The sequence below is a fragment of the Hydractinia symbiolongicarpus genome, chromosome 11 (genome assembly GCF_029227915.1).
Source record: "Hydractinia symbiolongicarpus strain clone_291-10 chromosome 11, HSymV2.1, whole genome shotgun sequence".
Taxonomy (NCBI): domain Eukaryota; kingdom Metazoa; phylum Cnidaria; class Hydrozoa; order Anthoathecata; family Hydractiniidae; genus Hydractinia; species Hydractinia symbiolongicarpus.
This window is the reverse complement of record NC_079885.1, coordinates 26235004-26254170: the sequence shown is the minus strand read 5'-3', so window position 1 is coordinate 26254170 and position 19167 is coordinate 26235004. Positions and strand designations below refer to the sequence as shown.

General features: G+C 31.8%; 1 protein-coding gene across 2 annotated transcripts in view; it reads left to right on the top strand.

Annotated features, from left to right (window-relative positions):
• The window catches only part of LOC130613950 (dynein axonemal heavy chain 8-like), a 55493-nt gene that overhangs the window by 10872 nt on the left and 25454 nt on the right, over nucleotides 1–19167 (top strand). For both annotated transcript variants that reach the window (XR_008975778.1, XM_057435325.1), the window contains exons 14-29: nucleotides 1976–2231; nucleotides 2593–2780; nucleotides 5872–5952; nucleotides 6041–6157; nucleotides 6557–6676; nucleotides 7231–7395; nucleotides 7850–8001; nucleotides 9096–9210; nucleotides 9855–9969; nucleotides 10369–10916; nucleotides 12115–12219; nucleotides 12600–12713; nucleotides 12790–12852; nucleotides 14615–14853; nucleotides 17977–18217; nucleotides 18951–19150. Coding sequence is in view for 1 of the 2 variants with exons in the window: in XM_057435325.1 (XP_057291308.1) it covers nucleotides 1976–2231; nucleotides 2593–2780; nucleotides 5872–5952; nucleotides 6041–6157; nucleotides 6557–6676; nucleotides 7231–7395; nucleotides 7850–8001; nucleotides 9096–9210; nucleotides 9855–9969; nucleotides 10369–10916; nucleotides 12115–12219; nucleotides 12600–12713; nucleotides 12790–12852; nucleotides 14615–14853; nucleotides 17977–18217; nucleotides 18951–19150 (2819 nt within the window). In the remaining variant the exon portion in view is untranslated. The remainder of the gene's footprint in view (nucleotides 1–1975; nucleotides 2232–2592; nucleotides 2781–5871; nucleotides 5953–6040; nucleotides 6158–6556; nucleotides 6677–7230; nucleotides 7396–7849; nucleotides 8002–9095; nucleotides 9211–9854; nucleotides 9970–10368; nucleotides 10917–12114; nucleotides 12220–12599; nucleotides 12714–12789; nucleotides 12853–14614; nucleotides 14854–17976; nucleotides 18218–18950; nucleotides 19151–19167) is intronic.

Here is a 19167-nt window from a genome sequence, read left to right as displayed (position 1 = left end):
GTCATGTCAACAAATAGCACATTTCAATAGTTTGCATCTAACCAAATAACAAAAGATCTGAAGTCTGCTGTGAACAGTTTACAAGTGAACATTGACTAAACTTAAACAAGAGCAAATTGCAGCAACAAAAGTATCCTATATAATTACATGTGGCTTCGAACCTTGAAAATTTGAAACTGTGTCTCCCTATATTATGAGAATGGTTGTAGTGTATGGAAAATACATGTTGCAGCATAGATAAAACAGAAGTGCTGAAATTTTGATTTAAGGGTACAGTTGACCCCCAATGTAGCGAACATGCTTTTTAGTGAATTCCTCATTATATTGAACAAAATGTCTTGGTCCCTTGATTTCGCTAGCAAAGCTCTCATAAAATACCTTCTGCATTTACCGTATTTTCCGGTATATAACTCGCGGGTTATAAGTGAATTTTTACGACTTCTACCGTTGGTGCAGGTTATATTGTAGTGCGGGTTATGTGATAAGTTTTATATTTTCTGTCATTTATTGTAAAATTTAAAGTTTATACATTCAATGAAGAAAATACTACCAATGGGGTAAAATGCGTACATTAATATAACTGCATGTGCGATCCTATATCTAGGTAATCTTACTTCAACTATGTGAGTTAATTTTTTTTACACAGTGAAATCGCTTTCTTTAACTTTCTATTGCTTGTCATTGCTAATATTATGAGCTCTCTCTGAAACACAATTCTGGAGATCTTGGCTGGAGAGCATTGGCTGAAACTAATGTAAAAAGAAAACAGCATTGTCTGATTTAGTACTGTTGGCATTAGCAGAAGATTCACTTGTCAACTTAATTTTAATTCATTATTTTTTCGGCAATCAGAGACAAGGAAGTTAAGACTAAGAGAGTCACTAGTTGAGACACTTGGTTCTCATGTTTGAAGTTCACCAGTTTAAACGTCCCCCACTTGTCTCCAGCATGAAAAAGCAGAACACACGCACATGTTTATAAAATGATTAGGGTAAGTAAAAATACGCTGAATTTTTTTCTTAACATGATGCGGGTTATGCAAAGGCGCGGATTAGTAAAACACATTGATTGAAATTTTATGGGGGTTATACGAAGGTGCAGGCTATCTGATAGCATCTAGTTTATAACTCCCTAAAAAAGCTGGGCTATACCAGAAAATACGGTAACGAATTCCTCATTATATCAAGCAAAAATATCTTAACACAACGCCTGATTTACCCTCGAAATAGGGAATAGTACCACATTTTAGAATCTGAATGCTTTGAATCACCAAAATCGAATCAGCGGCATTCTAAAGTCAATCGTTGAATTTTATTCAATTGTTTGTTTACATATTTATTAGTTTACCGTCCCGATCTAAAATATATGTAGCTATTGAATTTCTTCAGAGCTTATTGAGGAGGAAGAGGTAGCATTCAATATAAGAAGGCATGTGGACCAGTTTAATCTACTATACAATGAATGTCAAGAATCAAAAAGGCAACAAACAGCCATTGAAGATTTCTTTCATAGACTTTGATTCTTTATGAAACTGTTCATGTAACTCTTTATAATTATTAAACTAAGTAGTACTAAAAAATTGTGAATTTATCAGATTTAAACCCATTTTTGAAAAGTTCGCTTTTCACAAATCCCTCATTATAGCTAACTAAACTGCTCGGTCCCCTCAGGGTTTGCTAAAACGAGGGTCAACTGTAAAGGATTTTTTGGAAATTTTGGCCATTTTCAGTAATGTCCATGGAAGTGTAAAACAAAGTCTTTTACTTGCTGTTGTTAGCCTCAGCAACCAGTGTTTAGTGTTCAGGCATGTGCATTAGATTAGCCTTCAGGAAACACTGCCATCATTAATGTAATAGAAATTGAGCATATTGCACACCAGCATTTAAAACTTGGCATTGGCAAACGTTACTGGAAAGCAGTTTTTCTTGACATTTATGTCTTCCGATTTTAAATACTGTATTGTTTATTAAAACAGTTGTATGAAAGATTACGAGAAGATCCCCCTGTGCAGCGTGATTTACCACCAATTTCTGGAAAGATTGCTTGGGCGCGTCAACTAACAAGAAGGATTCGTGATCCAATGAATTATTTTGAAAAGCACATATCCTCCATGACTAAAAAGGAGTCTCTGCGAATTATTCACAATTTTAATAAGGTTGCACAAATCCTTTTACAATTTGAGATGGTTTACATGGAAGCATGGTCTTGCGATGTTACAGCCATTAAAACAGGTAAAAAATTTTTTTTTGCTGTGTGAAAATTTGGTTGTGTAAACTAGAGAAATGGAATAATGAAATTTGAAGTTCTATGAATCCAAAATAATCAGTCATAAGATTGTCTATAATCACAACATTATCAGGTTTGATTAATCTTTGAAGTGCCAATCATTTGTACAAAAAGATTTGTTGACCTAATAACAAAATAAAAACATTGACATAGATCTGTTTGAATTTATTGACTGTGAGGAGTGTGCAAAAATTAAATGTGTGCTAACTTTGAGTGCACAAATTTTGGAAGTTGGAAAAATAGATTGTGCAGAGTTTTCATAAAGAAACTTAAAATTTCCAACTCTTTACTAACATTACTTGGTAGGATTGCAAGTATCACTAATCATCCGAAACAAGGAGACCAATACTTTGTTAGTTAATTTTGACCCATCAATCACACAATTGATACGTGAAACAGACTGTATGATAAAAATGGACATCGATGTACCTGAAGCTGCCAAGCAAGTTTACCAAAGACAAGATCTATTAAAGGAATATCAAGATAATTTAAAGGTATGAGAATTTTATTGTTGTTCTTATACGCAGATTCAGAATAGTGTGTTACAATCCCGATCATCTTAGGGGAATAAGGGAATAATAAGTTATTTATTTATTATTTATTGTAAATTATACAATACGTATATATACAAAATTTCTGTACTTCCATGGGTCCTGTTATTCATACTAGATGTACGCCCATAGAAGAATCCACTTATACTCATTAATTTAATAGATGTAAAGTATACCAAAATATATATAGTAATATGCAGAAAAAACAAGCAACTCAGCAGTTTTAATTTTGAATAGTCACAATCTGCATTATTCCATATTTTATCCTCTGAAATAAAAGGCTTAAAAATAGAAGCATCGAAAGGAACAACTTCAGTGTGGGATGTGAAAATTAAATCTGATAGAATTTCTTGCTTTAATATCTGAAGAGTAAATCAGATAAAAAGTTCACCAAAAACAATTGCTTCCAACCCACAAAATTTAAATCACTGAAAATATTATTCCAACATATTTTGTTACGTTTAATCGAAAAAAAATATCACAAAATTTTCAAAACCTAAATACATACTCCAAAAGTTTCCAAGAAATAATTGCCAATTCAACAGAAACGTTCTTATAGCAATTGCACATTGTCTTTATAAAATCTTTAAAAAAATGTCAAATCCTCATTTATAGTCCTCCCAAAATGTTTACACAAAATATAAAGAAAACAGCAACTTGCAAGGTGTAAAACCTTTTTTTTTTTTCATTCTGCATACTGTCTTTTCCCTAAAGTCTTACCTAAAATCTCCAAAGATAACAGTCTGGAAAGTATCAAAAATAAATCTATAAAGATTTGTCATTTCAGTATATACTGCATACAATCCTTTCACAAAAATTTTATAAAGAATGTAAAAAATCAATTGGCATTTAAATGAAATAAAAATATATAGAAAATTCAATGATTTCAGATTATTTCATACTGCCCTTTAACAAAAATTGGAAATGTAAAAAAAAAAGCAGTTAGCAAAAATTAAATTCTAAATCAACAAAAATTTATTTTGGTAATATTCCATATTGTCCTTTCTCACAAAGGTTTACAGAAAAGTGTAAAAAAGAAGTTTGTGAGGAGTAAACTAAAATCAAGTCCTTTGTCATAAAAGTTTATAAAAAACAACACCGTAAAAGTTGCCAAATATACAAAAGTTTGTTCTGTCAGTATTGCATGTTTCTTCCTCAGAAATGTTGAAAAAATTTCAAAAAAAAAAACAGTTTTAACCATTACATCTAAAATCAAAAATGATTTGTTTTAGCATATTTCATGCCATTGTTTTCCACATTTTTTTTTGCCTGAAAAAACCTACAAATTGTAAATTAAAAATCAACTAAAATCAGTTATTTAATTTGCTGTCCGCTCCAAAAAAATGTACAAAACAGACCATCAATGGCACAATATGTGAAACAGTGGAATTCTCTATCAAAATTATCTGACAATAAAGTATGTATATCGTGTATAGTACTCCCCCACCAAAGCTAACAGCTCCAGTGGTGTTTGATTCTACAAAAACTTGTTCTTTCTGTATGTTGCATATAAAGGTTTCCCCGAATTTGAAGAAAAGCAGTTTACAAACAAACAATATAAATGGACAACCACACCATCTTCTCCTGTAAAATTTAAAACTCACGATGTCGCAAATCCTTATAAAATAAGAATTTACTTTAGCAATCCTTTTAGTATTTTACATGCAGGCTCACAAAAGTTTAACAGAAAATGTCAAAAATAAAACGTTTAAAGTATAATAAGATTTACAAAAATCATTTCTACTGTTATATCTTAGGTAGCCCTCTTTCATGTAACTTTACACAAAATGTGAAAAATTATAGTGTTTTAGCATAAAAGTGTCCTAAAACTATCCTAAATATATGTGACCTGTTCTTCTGAATTCATGCTTAAAAGCTCAAATCAAATCATCTAGAGCCACGCCCCTTAATAAGACTACTAAGGTAGTTATAGATATTTAAATAAGAGGAATTTAACAACATGACTAAAGTTGGCTAGGTACTGGAGCTTTTTTAATAAATATAATATTGGCACAGCTAGCTAAAAGACCAGTTATATATAAACTGAAGACTTAGCTATTTATACTTTGTAAAACACATAAAGAGAAAATAGCTATGGAAATATAAATTAGACAAATTTTTGCGTGCTACCTAGCTGGTCGTTGGCTATTTATCTTGCTACAACAAGTTTAACACAAACATTGCGGTGGTAATTTTTGATAACCACACTTTCTATAACTTAGGCTCTCTATAACAGACTTATTTTAAAACAATCAGTGTGAAAGGAGCCTGTGATTATATACCTATATTACATACGGCTATATAGGTATTTTGCTGTAGGGACATATTTATTAATATGGTAAATACATATGTTGTTTATATAATAATGTAATATATGTCACACATCTAAAGTAGTGCTTAATTTTTTATTTTGGGGAAATAACATTACGTTTTAAACATGGGGGTAAATTTAAATATTTTTTACTATTAGCCCCTTCAATAACGATGCAATATAAGTTACAACAGAACCTAAATTTTTTTACTGTTTGTGCATGTTATGACGAAGTAACTGTTTGACATAAGAAAGGAGACCTTTGATGTTCCTTGGCATAACTGCACACACACAAACCAGGTAAATAAGAAATTAGATTAATAGTTTGCTAATGGGTAACTTGGGAAATTTATCTGTTAGTGTAGATAGATTTTTAATTATTTTACAAATCTGAATGCTTGGAAAAGTTTGTTCAAATATTATATCTATAATAAACAAAAATATAAAATAATGTTTAATAAATACATCAATACGTTCAATGCATCAATGCCTAAAAAATTGTAGTTAAATACATATTCTACAATAATTTAATTTAGCCACAAGTGCATATATGTTGTTTTTGCTTCGAGGTTTGGTATTTAAAAGGTTGATATGTTCCTATGAAAGGCACAAAGGCATTTGGTTGCTATGGGAGGTAAATTAACTACACTCCCGAAGAAAGAAATGTCATTTTCTTATGCAGGTGAAATTCACATGTGAGCCACATGCCTGGATTATATTTAGATGATGATTGACGAATATATGCGTATCAAGGCGTCTATCCCAGCAATATTTTTACCAATGCTCAAACCTCATTTAAACAAGGTAAACGTCACCTCTGTTGCGTCTTGCGTTATGTTATCCCTGCTGAGTTTGGTATCTTACATGCATGTTTTGACATTGTTATTATTAGGTTGAAGCACAAATTTCGCCAGGTCTTACTATGCTGAGTTGGAATTCTTTAAAGATAAATGATTACATCAGAAATGTTTATCATCATTTGAATGAACTGGAGATTCTAAATAAACAAGCAAGTTTGACATTATGTTATATGCAATGTTTTTTTGTTAAATAAGCAGAGCACTAATATAGTTCCATTATGTCCAAGCATTTTGTGTATGACACGAAATGTCGTATTATGGACAAAGAATAGATATTTTTCCTATTTATTTTCAAAAAATTGAACTACTAACTTCTGCCTATTTTCATCAAAAGCATTAAAATGTCCTACTGTTCCTCTAAAACCAAGGCTGTAAACAATTTGTAGTTAAAGTATGCCCCTGAAAATTAAATTACATCAAAATCTGAGGAAATAACATAGTAATTATTCTAAAATGTTTCATTTCCACATAAGATACAGCTTTCCAAATTTAAATGTGTTACTGACTTAACTTTTATACAAAATGATCAATACATACAACTTTTTTAGGTTATGGACATAAGAGATTCCAGAATTGATTCTCTACTACAAAGTATCATCAATACACAACTGTGTGAAGTACCTGGAGATGTTCCATGGACAGTTGAACAGTTTGAGAAAAGAACTAATGTAAGTTATTTGGAAGCTATATTTATAAAACTTTGCCTTCATTTAACTATAATATATTTGGTAACTTTGCATTTAAAATAGTGTGGTTTTTAGCTACCTTTTTACTATAAACGGAATAGAATAGAAGAAAATAGATCACAAAAAATACTAAAACTTGATTGGCTGTCTGCTAATTATTTTGTCGTTTTTATATTTTAATTTGTTCCTGTCTGCAAGAAAAATGAAATGATTTCAATTTTCACTTTGGATCGTAACGAATTGAAATTAATCAGAACGGAGAATTAGTTCAACAATTAGAAATCACAATTGTTTTGTTCTGATCTGTTCCATCCGTTTAAAAGTGGGAATTCACCTTTTAAAGTTGTTTTCTTTGGAAAATGTGGATGGTTTTTTTGCTGTTTCTACAAAATAAAAATGGAGATTTTTGTAGTGTTATCAAACCATTAGACAAGCAAAAAATATGAAACGTTCTTTTTTGGATTTATCGAAATAATTATAGAAAATAAAAAAAATAATAAATATTTTGTTACATGCTTCCTTTTGTTAACATTCAGGAAATGTGTAATATTGCAGCTACAAAAATCGAAGCAACAAGTAGAAAGATTGAGCAAGCGGTTGGTAATATCATAGAAGTTTTTGCCAATAATTATGAGAGAATTAAAGAACGTTCAAAACCAAGATGTCGACGTGAAGAGCCTGATGTTGAAACTCCTGAGGAGGTAGTTAATTATTTAACTGAACCAACCAATTTTGTTTAACAGATCTAAAGAGGACAAGTATGTTTTCGCATGTCACACAGTTAACTCCTACAATTTGGGTATTCAAAAAATATGCTTTTGAATCTGTGGTGACTTGTTTCGCAGACAAATACTTCTACACATAATAACTTTGATATTTCTTCTTTAAAACAACCTATTTTTTTTACATATATTTTTATGGCACTCTCTTACTAACACAGAAGAAAATAGTGTTCTTACAAAAGTTAAGCTCTAACAATCCAGAATAAAGTTAAGATTTCAGAAGAAATAGATTATTTTAATTACATCATAAATTATGAAAAAATCACTAAGGAAGCTGACCATATCTTAGTAAAAACTTTATTTTGACATGTTTTTTATTGTAAGAAGTCTTGCTGGTATTTTGATATAAGTATTTACTTATTCTGCTGCATAGATTGCTTGGAAAGAACGAATGAGGATTCAAGATGCAGAATTAAAAGAAGAAAATCAGGAATTACTGAACACTTTTAGTAACCGAATGGTTGACGCTTTATTAAAATGTGTGCGGAATTCCCTTGATCTTTTGAAGAGAAGGGTATTTCAGGGGTAAAGTCTTATTTGTTATTTCTAGTTGACTTAGTCACATTGTTTTTTCTCTGGAATTAATAGAAAGATGGTGATTACATAGGTTTTTTGCAGCAAGCTCCTATATTATGTAATTCTTTTCACAACGGTTAAAAATTATTTCTTAAAGAATTAATTCTAGACTAGTTGCAAAAACCTGTGGGTGAGTCCATGCTAATCTTTTTATTTTATTACATGATTTGTGTTAGCCAATTAAAAATGTAAACAAAAGTTTTATAAAATACAGAATTTGCCTGTGGACAAACACACACACCAGCTTTTTAGTATATAAATCTAGTTGATAAGCCCTTGGAAAAATCGACTTAGACAGAAGATAAATCGAAAAGATCCATTTTTTGAATTTTAATGACGTCAGCAATATTTGTTTGCCCTAAATTTTAAAACTTGTAGCATTTATTGCAGACAGCTTGAGACACTGATCAAGAAAATGTATAAAATAACTTCCTTTTGAACGGTTGAAGAGATATTGACCGCAGTCTTGCGAGTTATCACACTCACATGGCTCCACACACACCTGAAACAGAATTGGGTGTCTTGTTATGAGATCTTAATTGCATGCACAAAACCAAGATCACATGCAGAACTTTATTTTTTGTAGGGTAACTGATTAGAAAATTAAAAATTACGTGCCTAGACATTAAAAAAACAATTTCGTGTGTGCAAATTGCCACACACCTTCCTCATTGACATGACTGTTACCCATGCAGGAGATGACGGAGATTATTTCCATTTGGTTGTAAAGTTCTAAGTGCATTATTAGGCTTTGGTAATTTAAATAAAACTATTGACATGTTTATTGATGTTAAGATGTTAGTTTGTCAATTAGCATTGGAGACATGTGTTTCCTGGTAAACCTTAAGAGAATTTAACATGTCCACTATGCCTGTTGCAGACTTAGCATATTATTAGACAAGTGGCATTGCACATGGAAAAATCTACCATCTGTCATTTAAATTGTGATTACATCAGCAATAACTAATGTGTACACACAGATTTTTGTGTGAATTATAAAAGTTCATAGTTGGAGAAAAGTGCAAAACATGTTATTTTTTTAGTTCAAGTGGACATCTTTATGGTAAATCCTATTTAGCCAAAGATTTGCCAGATGCTATGAAAAACTCTGTGGCATCATTTTTTAAGGCTGATATCATTCTTTCAATTCCCAATGTCGTAAGTATATATTTTTGATGACTTTTAATACACGTTCAAAGAATAGGAATTGGCCTGTCGATGACAGTTGTAGCTGTCAAAAGGTGACCTAGAATAAACTCGCTTGTTCATGACATGATAATATTTATTTAAATAGGAATTCGCTTTTACGTATTTTTACCTGACTGATACAAAAAATGTAAATGATCTAAGTGGTTAATGTGTTATTTTAATAGAGTTTTGTATGGAACTGTACTAACTGGTTCACAAAGTTAAACACAATTTAAATACAAGCAAAAATAGTCACGTGCCTAAAACATATTTTTGATACAATTCACATGCAATATTTCAAACTTCTCCTATATATCACAAAATGTTTAAAGTCGGATGGTCTTGAATACCAAAAATATTAAAATCAAATGTACCTTTACCGTTCTCAGTTCCCAGAAGTAATTTTTTTTACCAAAAAATTTTTACATGGTGATATTTTTTATATTAGGTGCAGCCAGGTTATAAAATACATGCTAGCCACTTTGATATAAAAAAAGCCATCAATCAATTTGCACAAAGCTAGCAAGACCTGTCCCACTTGACTGAACTGAGTATTTATTAGTTGTAAATTTAATTATCCTGTGGTTGTTCGTATTTTATTGCAAACTTTTTAGACAGTCCAGCCATCTTTAGACGATATCCAACAAGCATTGAACAAAGGTTACCAAAGCGTGTTAGAAGTATGCAGAAGTGTTAAACAATGGGAAAAACTATACACAGAACAAACAGGTATTTAGTTTGTCAAATAGAAAAGTAAGAGTTCGAACATATTATTTACCAAACAGCCTAATATTCGTAAAAAAAAACTATTCCAGTAACAAAACTCAATAAAACAAACGAAAAAACAACTTTAATTACAATAAAATTCTTCATTATACTGTCAATTTATACAAAAAAATGTATATATATATTTTTAAAGAATGCTTTTCTTGAAGTAGTTGTTAAAAATGCTAATATTTAAAGCTTATTATTTTGCAGGGACCAAAAGTTAACATAGTTAGGTTATAGTAGGTGCATAAACATAAAAGCCAACAATTGCATTGTTAACTGCAGGGCTTAGTCTCAAACCCTATTAGATTTCTCGATGGACCTGAAATATGCACAGTAATCAAATGTTTTAATCCTTAGATGCTTCTCCTAAACCAAGAAATTATCACAAGTATGTTGCAGACCACAAAGATGTAACAAAGTTGATTGTAATGCTTACATCAGCAATCAGTTCAGCAAAAGCTGAAGCAGCAAGGTGTGTCAATCATTTTAACACTTATGCATTTTTATGGAAGGGCGACAGAGAAGAAGCTATACAAGAATTTCTAGCATCTGAACCAATTTTGTCAGAATTCAAAGCAGAAATTTTGAAGTATCAAAATTTAGAACAGGAAATATCAAAGATTCCAGATGCATTTGCTATTGGGCACAAGGCACTTCAACTTAATTCTGAACCAATTAAGTTGGCCTTAAAGGTTGAAGCTAAAAATTGGAAAATGGCGGTGGGTAGAAATTTGAACTACAAGTATCGAGGCATACTTGAGGATATTGTGACATTTGTTGGCGACTACTCCAGACGTCTTATTCATCCAATTGAAGATTTAGATGATGTACGATTTGTAATGGCCGCTCTAAATGATATCCGTCAAAATGAAATAAGGATTGACATGTCACTTTCTCCTATTGAAGTAAGTGTACAAAAGATGTTTATTCTTTTTTGTTTAAGCTATTTTATTAACCTGCATCTCTTATAATAATACGGAGAGTGTGTCTTTCCGTCTGTCTGTGACAGGCAGAGTGGATGTGTTCATGTTCCTTTGATGTCGTCGAAAAAGTTATGTCTCAAATGTTAAATTTTCTGACGTTACGCCGCGACGTCAATAACACTACTTTAACGTCAATATCTTACATTAAATTAATGAAGTCATTACAGTGTACCTAAAACTTTGAGGCCAAATAACTTAGAAATGAGGTGGTGGCTTCAATGATTTTTCACCGAGTGGGTAACTAGGGACCACCTGGGACCAATTTGGGTAAATTTCCCAAACCTGAATCCTGGAATCCGTTTCGGAATGGACGGTTTGATGACGTCATCAAAAAACCTTTAAACCACAGTATTTCCATAACCGTTTGTCAAAAGTACACGATCCAATACATTTTCTTGATCAGCGTTTCAAGATCTATAACATGAAGGTAACGGGTACACAAACAAAAATTTTTTGTCCTTTTATTAGGGACTTTGATGACGTCAGCAAAATTTTCAAACCCTTATATCTCATTAACCATTCATCAAAAGCATGTGGTTATATACATTTTCTTGAACCGCGTTTAAGCTCTACACAATAGAGGCAACGTAAAAACAAGGTTTTAGTTTTATTTTGCAGATGGGTTGCTTACGTCATCAATATTCATATGATGATTATTTTTCAATTTTATCCTGCCTCGTGGATTTTTCCACGGGCTTAATCGACTAGTTTACAAAATATTATCACATTGCATTTATGTAACATGGTGGTAACAAAAAATCTGATTATTACTCTTTTTTATATATTCACCACGGTGGAATGTTTTAAACAAAACATCTAAATGTTTATATAAAAAACAACCATATCAAAAATTCTGAACTAATTTTATAGTCCATTTTTTTCCCTAAAACCTTTTTTGTGATTTTAAAGTCAAAATTGTTCTTTGAATGTTTTTACCAAAGCGTTTGATATATTTATCATATCATGAAACATTTGTTTAATAATACTTTTGTATTATTTTTTTGCATGCCTCAACACAAATTGTTTTGTTTAAATTCATCAACATTAAAAATAGTGTTACAGAAACTGTTTTGCTGTAGTTGTTTGTATAACCTTCTAATTGCTTTGCAATGTTGTTTAGGAAGCGTACAGCATGTTAAACAAATTTGGAGTACAATATAATAGAGAAGAGTCCGAAAAAGTTGACTCTCTGAGATACTCTGTTCTAAAGCTTTTTAGACAAGCTGTAAGTATACTCTTCCATACTCTGTACTTTTTAATATTTCTAAAAATTTATTGTAAATAAAGAATGACTGACAGTTTGTTAAGTGTATGTAAATAAATGTCTATCCAACGTTTATATTTTTAACGTTTATACTCCCACCCTTCCCTAAAGCTATGAAATTTCGAACACTTGATAAACACTTCTGTAACTATAAAAAAATTAATGATGTTTAGCGTATATGTTTTATGTCGTGTTTAAATTTAACATATATACAATTTTCAATTTGTGGGTCATCCCTAAGTATAATAAAAATAATTAATAAGCATGATCATATTCCTTTACACAGCTTTTTCTAAACCCAATGTTTTTTACACCTGTCACCTTTTGTATTTTTTTTACAGTCCACGGTTCAAACTGAGCTGGTAAAGATTCAACCGAAATTCAAAGGCGGGTTACTAGAAGCAGTTGAAGGCTTCAAAGTAGATTCTGATGCATATTATCAGGACTATGACAATGTGAGTATAAGGAAAATATATTAGAAAAGCTTAAATTGTTAATTATTAAAATTTATGAGTCTTGCGACTGTTTTAGCTTGGACCAATGGTACCTGGAATAAGTCCTCAAGAAGCAAGTGATCGATTATCTTTATTCCAGGTAATGAAACATGCACAATTCTCACAAAATATAGTAGCCGACGACTTTGTATGTAGTGTGACTATCATCTAAGATTCTATTCCAAAGCTTTGTAATATTAAGCGTTATCATGTTTGATAACGTAATATTATGACATGTGTACAACTGCTACATTTTAATATGAATTTACAACAACAACAAGAGACGTGTGTCTTGTTTTCTCTTGTGACTTTTGGCAATGCCTGGCATCGGTCAATGCTTTACTGTACTGTTTTTAGAAGGTTTTAAGAGGATAATTATGAGAGGTATATTTATAGAGAATTTTAGGGGAACACCACACACATTCAGCACATCCTTATCCTAAACGATCAAGGACTGTAATGAATCTAGTATTAATTCTTATAAAGTTTTATATTCAGTTTTTTTCTTAATTTGTTTTAGCATGTAAAAACATGTTTACCTAATATGCCTAATTGCTTATCTAACAATGCTTGTGATCACCTTATAAACTTCCCTGCTTTAAAAATTTACTTTTTACTTTCAATACAAATAATGCACAGTGTTTAACTTTTGCTGGAAGAGAGGTGACTATAAAAAAGAATTTGGTAGGCATGCTGTTGTTTGTTCTAGTCTTAGAAGCGTCTTAGAAGCGCTGTCGATGGAGTTCAGAGCAGGTTGTCCATGGGAGTTATTGTATGCAGATGATTTGGTTCTCATAGCAGAGTTAATGGAAGAATTAGTTGAAAAGTTTGAGAAGTGGAAGAAATGACTTGAAGAGAAAGGGCTAAGGGTGAACACAGCAAAGTCTAAAGTCTTGATTAGTAGAATTGCAGCCAAGTTTAACCTTGTAGTTGGAAAGTGGCCTTGTGGAGTTTGCAGGAAAGGGGTTGGTAGTAACTCAATTTTTTGTCAGACTTGCAAGCATTGGGTACATAAGAAGTGCAGTAGTATTTGTGGAAGGTTAAGAGCTGACATTCAGTTTGTATGCAAGCGTTGCAAAGGTGAGATTATAGAGAATGAAGTATTTTCAGCTTCAATGATGTACAACAGTGGCTCGTTAGGGATAGTTGAGAACTTCTGTTACTTAGGTGATATGTTGGGCAGTGAATGGGGTATTGGAAGAAATGTTACTTGCAGGATAGGTTCTGATAGAGTTACTTCCTTTGTTGACTAGCAGAGTCTTGTCAATTGAGTTAAAAGGTAGGTTGTATGAGGCATGTGTAAGAAGTGTTATGTTGTACAGTAGTGAGACATGGGCAGTGAAGCAGGAAGAGATCTTGACCGTTTAGAAAGGAATGATATGAGAATGGTTAGGTGGATGTGTAACGCCAGTCTGAGAGACAGAAATAATTCAGATGAGCTAAGAGGCAGGCTAAGTATCCGTAGAATTAAAGATGTTATCCAGATAAGAAGATTAAATTGGCTGGGGCACTTGGAAAGAATGGAGGAGGATAATTGGGTAAGAAAGTGTAGAGACTTGATAGTTCCTGAGGCAAAGCCCAGAGGCAGACAGAGAAAGACTTGGCAGGAGGTTATAAGGACAGACTTGATACAGAGAAAGGTGAGTTTATATCTAACACAGTCTAGATCAGATTGGAAGAGGGTCATTAATATGCGCCGTCCAACCCATGCTAGCATGGAAAACGGTCGTTAAGATGATGATGATGATGATGATGATGATGATGACGATGACGATGACGATGACAATGATCCCAAGCCATTTTTAGCACATTAAAGTTTTTTTTACATTGTTGCACCGTAATTTTAAATGTCTTATTTTTAGACACGGTTTGATGATTTATGGCGTCGTTACCAAACCTATTCTGGTGGAGAAGAATTATTTGGCTTGCCTAAAACAGAATATGAAGATCTGGCTCGTATTAAAAAAGAATTGAGTCTGCTTCAAAAACTATATGGTTTATATAATGCTGTGATTGATGGCGTTAATGGCTATTATGATATTTTATGGCACGATGTTGACATAGAAAAGATCAATAATGAGCTAGTTGACTTTCAAAACAGGCATGTACCATTATATTAGTGTGTACTTTAAATATTAGGAATGTTTTTCGTAATCCAAATTAAGGAAATTATAAGCTATTAAAGTGATTGTAAAAAGTTAATCTCACAGTGATCTTTTTTTTCAAGTGTGGCCTCATGTTTCTTTTACAACAACAACAATACTATCATCAAGATTACACAATATGGATAATACCAACTTGGCTTGGTTACTTCACGCAACACAAGGCCTTACCTTATAAATGTCAGTACAAAGTAACCAAATGTTTTGCACTATGACTGTGACACTGATGAATAATAACAAATTAAAGCTGAATTCCAATGTTTTTTTTGTGCTAAGAGCAAAATAAGAATATTTTTCAGAAAAGAAAATTTTCATTTCCTAGTCCCAAGAATAAGTGACAGGATTTGACAATAAGCAGGTACTTTTGTTTCCTAAAGTGTGTCCACTAACAAGAATTAATTTTTTTAACAATGATTATTTGCGGCATCGAAGATTTAGTTCAGTGGACACTTATTAGATTTCTTTCAAAAAAAAAATGTCTTTTATTTTCAGGTTGACCTTTTTGCGTGGACCAATTTTTGCTTAGTACGTAAATGGTACCCAAAAATTAGCAATGTGCGAAATTAAAACGCTTAGGGTAGTACCTTTTTTTTTCGAGGCAAAGTTTAAAAATTTGAACCTAAAGGTGTTCTAATTTTGTTCTTATTTTTCAGCCTTTATAACGAGAAGAATTTACGCTCCACGCCTGGTATATATAAGTCTGGCATGTGGATTGCTACAACCAAATAAAACCATACAGTTTTTAAATACATGGGTTGACAGAATCTCCTGTAAAGTTATTTGGCTAGCATGTTTGCGGTTTGGAATGACCTCTTTGACCCCGCACATTTTTTATCGAAAGCAGTAAAGGAATTTAGAAAGAATTAAAACATCAATCAAAATGTTTAAAATCTGTGGTCTCATTTCAAAATAATGTTTAACACCATGGATAATTTATTTTTTTAAGAAAAAGTCACCAACAACTCTTTGGGACTAAAGAATGATATTATTTATATGAAGTGCTTTTGCTTCTAGCGAATAAAAGATAATAATCACAATGACAATCAAGAAATAAATTGCCAGGGAAAAAAGAACAACTCTTTTAAATGAAATATATTTACGACATTTTGGCCGTACGATGGCCATTATAAGTACGAAGTTCAACATAAAAATTCGATATATATACAACGTTGTTGTCCTTTTTTTCCCTTTAATATCATACACACTCAACCATTATATAAAGTTTTACAAATAATTACAAATAAACTACTGTTTTCTTTGTGTATTTTGAAAATAAATTTAATTCAAAATAATTTAATGCAATTCTAAATAATTTAATGCAATTCAAAATAAGTTCTTGTGTTCTGAAAATATGTTTATGTATGTCTCTTAAAAAACACGAAATGCAATAAACTCTTTATCTGAGAACTTATTTAAATATTGGAGTAATGTCTGCATTTCCGATAATTTGCGGTTCTTACGATTACTGCCTAGAAAGAAAAAAATTAGCAACTGTAAAATGTTGTCCACAAAATGCTTTTCCTATCAAAACAAAGTGTTTTTTGTTAAAAAACACATCCGTGAAAGGTAAAAAACAAAATTTTTTAGTTTATATTTTTACAAATCGACACTATGGGAGAATTCTGTAAAGATTATTTTCTGTAAATAAACAATTTCAAAAATTCTGCAAAATTAATTTTGCAGAATTTATACAAGATTTTATATTAAGCAAGGAAACAAAATACACAAAATTAATTTCTATTTAAAAAAGATATGGAGATGTATGATAATAAGCTATAGCTCCATCAATTCATTTTACGTACAAACTGCAAGTATTAACTGAACCGTAACAATGCTTGATACAAATATATGACTATTGACTGTAAAAAAAATAGGGATAGAGACAGAGGCAACTATATCTACAACCCTGGAAAAAATATTTGGGAAAATGTTATGAGAAAATCTCCAATTCATTGTTACTTATCTTTAGCTAAGGCTCCTAAAGTACTTTTGTAGCATCAGCCAAGCATATTTAGTATTTAACATTGATTTTTGGGAAGGAAGAGCTCAAAATGAAATTCTTAATATATTTTTCAAGGGTTGTAGCTTAGCTGTGGCTACTTGCTTTTTTGCTTGGCAGTTAGTTATGTTGGCTGGCTAGTTTTATTTTTTTGAACTGACCCTCTTTATATTTGTGTTAACTACGATTTTAAAAAACTGGAATTAAAAGCTGTAAAAGTCAACGTTTTTGATACATTCTTCCAACTTACATGTAAACAACTACCATTCTGAAATTTGCTCATAACTATTCTTGTTTTTTACATTTTCACATCCGTACTTCTTAGAAAACGGATGTGAAAAGTTAAATCCTGGTAACTCGAACGCAGGTTTACTAGAACTTCCACTGTCTTAAACTATTTTCTCGGCTCCCTTAAACTTTCGTTAATGCTTTCTTAGAAAAAAACCAATAGTTAATTCGAACCTCCGATAACTCTAACATTTGTTAACTCGACCTATTTTTCATCTCCCTCCTCTCCCTGAGGCTAATTTCTTCAGATAACTCGAACTTGTCTAATTTTAATTTTTTTTAGGTTTTAATAACTTCTTATGTAATATAAAAAAATGATGTCTGTCAAGGAAAAGTCTATTTACAAGGACTTGCATGCCTTTTCCCTTGCTAAGATTACATCTTTCCGGGTAACTATCGCCCCACCTCTTGAAAAACTCGAATTATAATCTCATAATAGACTGAACTTGACTTAACAGGAGCTTTGTTTTACTTGAACATTTGTTGAGTTAATTGCAACATAGAATTTTAGTGTTAATAGTTTTTCAAAAATAGTGTCGTTTTAAGATTTTTGTCAAATTAAATTCTATTGTTACAATTACCCAATTTTCTTACTGGTGCTACATTTCTTTAGGGTCTTAACAGACCAGTGCTTTTCCACTAAGTAACTCAACTTAGATGGATTTTGTTAGTTCCCTTAGGATTCCTTTACGGTAGTAAGAAAGGTATTCACTAGAAGACATTTAAATCAAAATGTGAAATAGCACTGCATATATAATTTGAACTTTTTTAAAAGGTGCCGTCGTTTGCCCAAAGCGTTAAAAGAATGGGATGCGTATAATGAACTAAAACAAAAGATTGATGATTTCAATGAATGCTGTCCTCTGCTTGAGTTGATGGCAAATAAAGCAATGAAGCAAAGGCATTGGGATAGGATGGAACAACTTACTGGTCATCACTTTGACATATTAAACGAAAATTTTTGCTTGAGAAATATCATGGAAGCTCCTTTGTTGAAACATAAGGAAGATATTGAGGTGATGTTTCAATTCTTTAATAATGAAGGTCGTGAATAAGATTTATTATATTTATTAACTCACAGTTCTCATTTTATTACATTTATTTCTGTAATATTTTTTAAAGTCAACATTTCAGTTAACAGTTCATTTTAATTAACTTTTTTAACTGTCTGCTTGTTATGGTAGACTGTAGATTTAAGGTTAAATGCATTTGCTTTGCCTGGAATTTTGGCCTTAAAGAGCTGAAGAATAGTCCCATACCATGAAAGAGCTGGCATTCAAAATAGTAGCAGAATTGTAGAAATTCTGTTTATTATGTATACTAATGCAAGGTTAAATTGCTACTTAATTGGTTGAGGTAGGGTTGTCACTGACTGAAAAGGCTTTTTCGTTTTCGTCTGGTACTAATTTTTGGTGACATCAGCATGCCTCAATACATTAATTTTGTACTTTTCCAGGATTTGGAACAGATCGTTCCATTATACAGACATTGACCAAAACTTCTCTTTACTTTGCTTACACCCCTGCAGTGAATCTTTTGCAGCCTATCAGCTGCAGAGTACTAGCCAATTAATCCTGTTTGTCCAATTCGAGGAATAGCCCCCAAAAAATAACATTTCCACAAACATGTCCAGGGTTGTAGTTGACCATTTTCTGTCACTATGGTTGCATTAATCTCCTTGTTTATAGTTGCTGCAAATGGATTTAACATTGCACAGGTAATATTTCTAACTGATATTTTATTTCACAGGATATTTGCATATCAGCTGTGAAGGAAAAGGATATCGAGGCTAAGTTATCACAAGTAGTAACTGAATGGAAGGCTCAAGTTTTATCATTTGGTTCATTCAAGACAAGAGGGGAATTATTATTAAAAGGAGGAGAAACAATGGATATAGTGTCATTGCTGGAAGACAGCTTAATGGTCCTGGGTTCTCTCATGAGTAACAGGTAATTGCCTAACATTA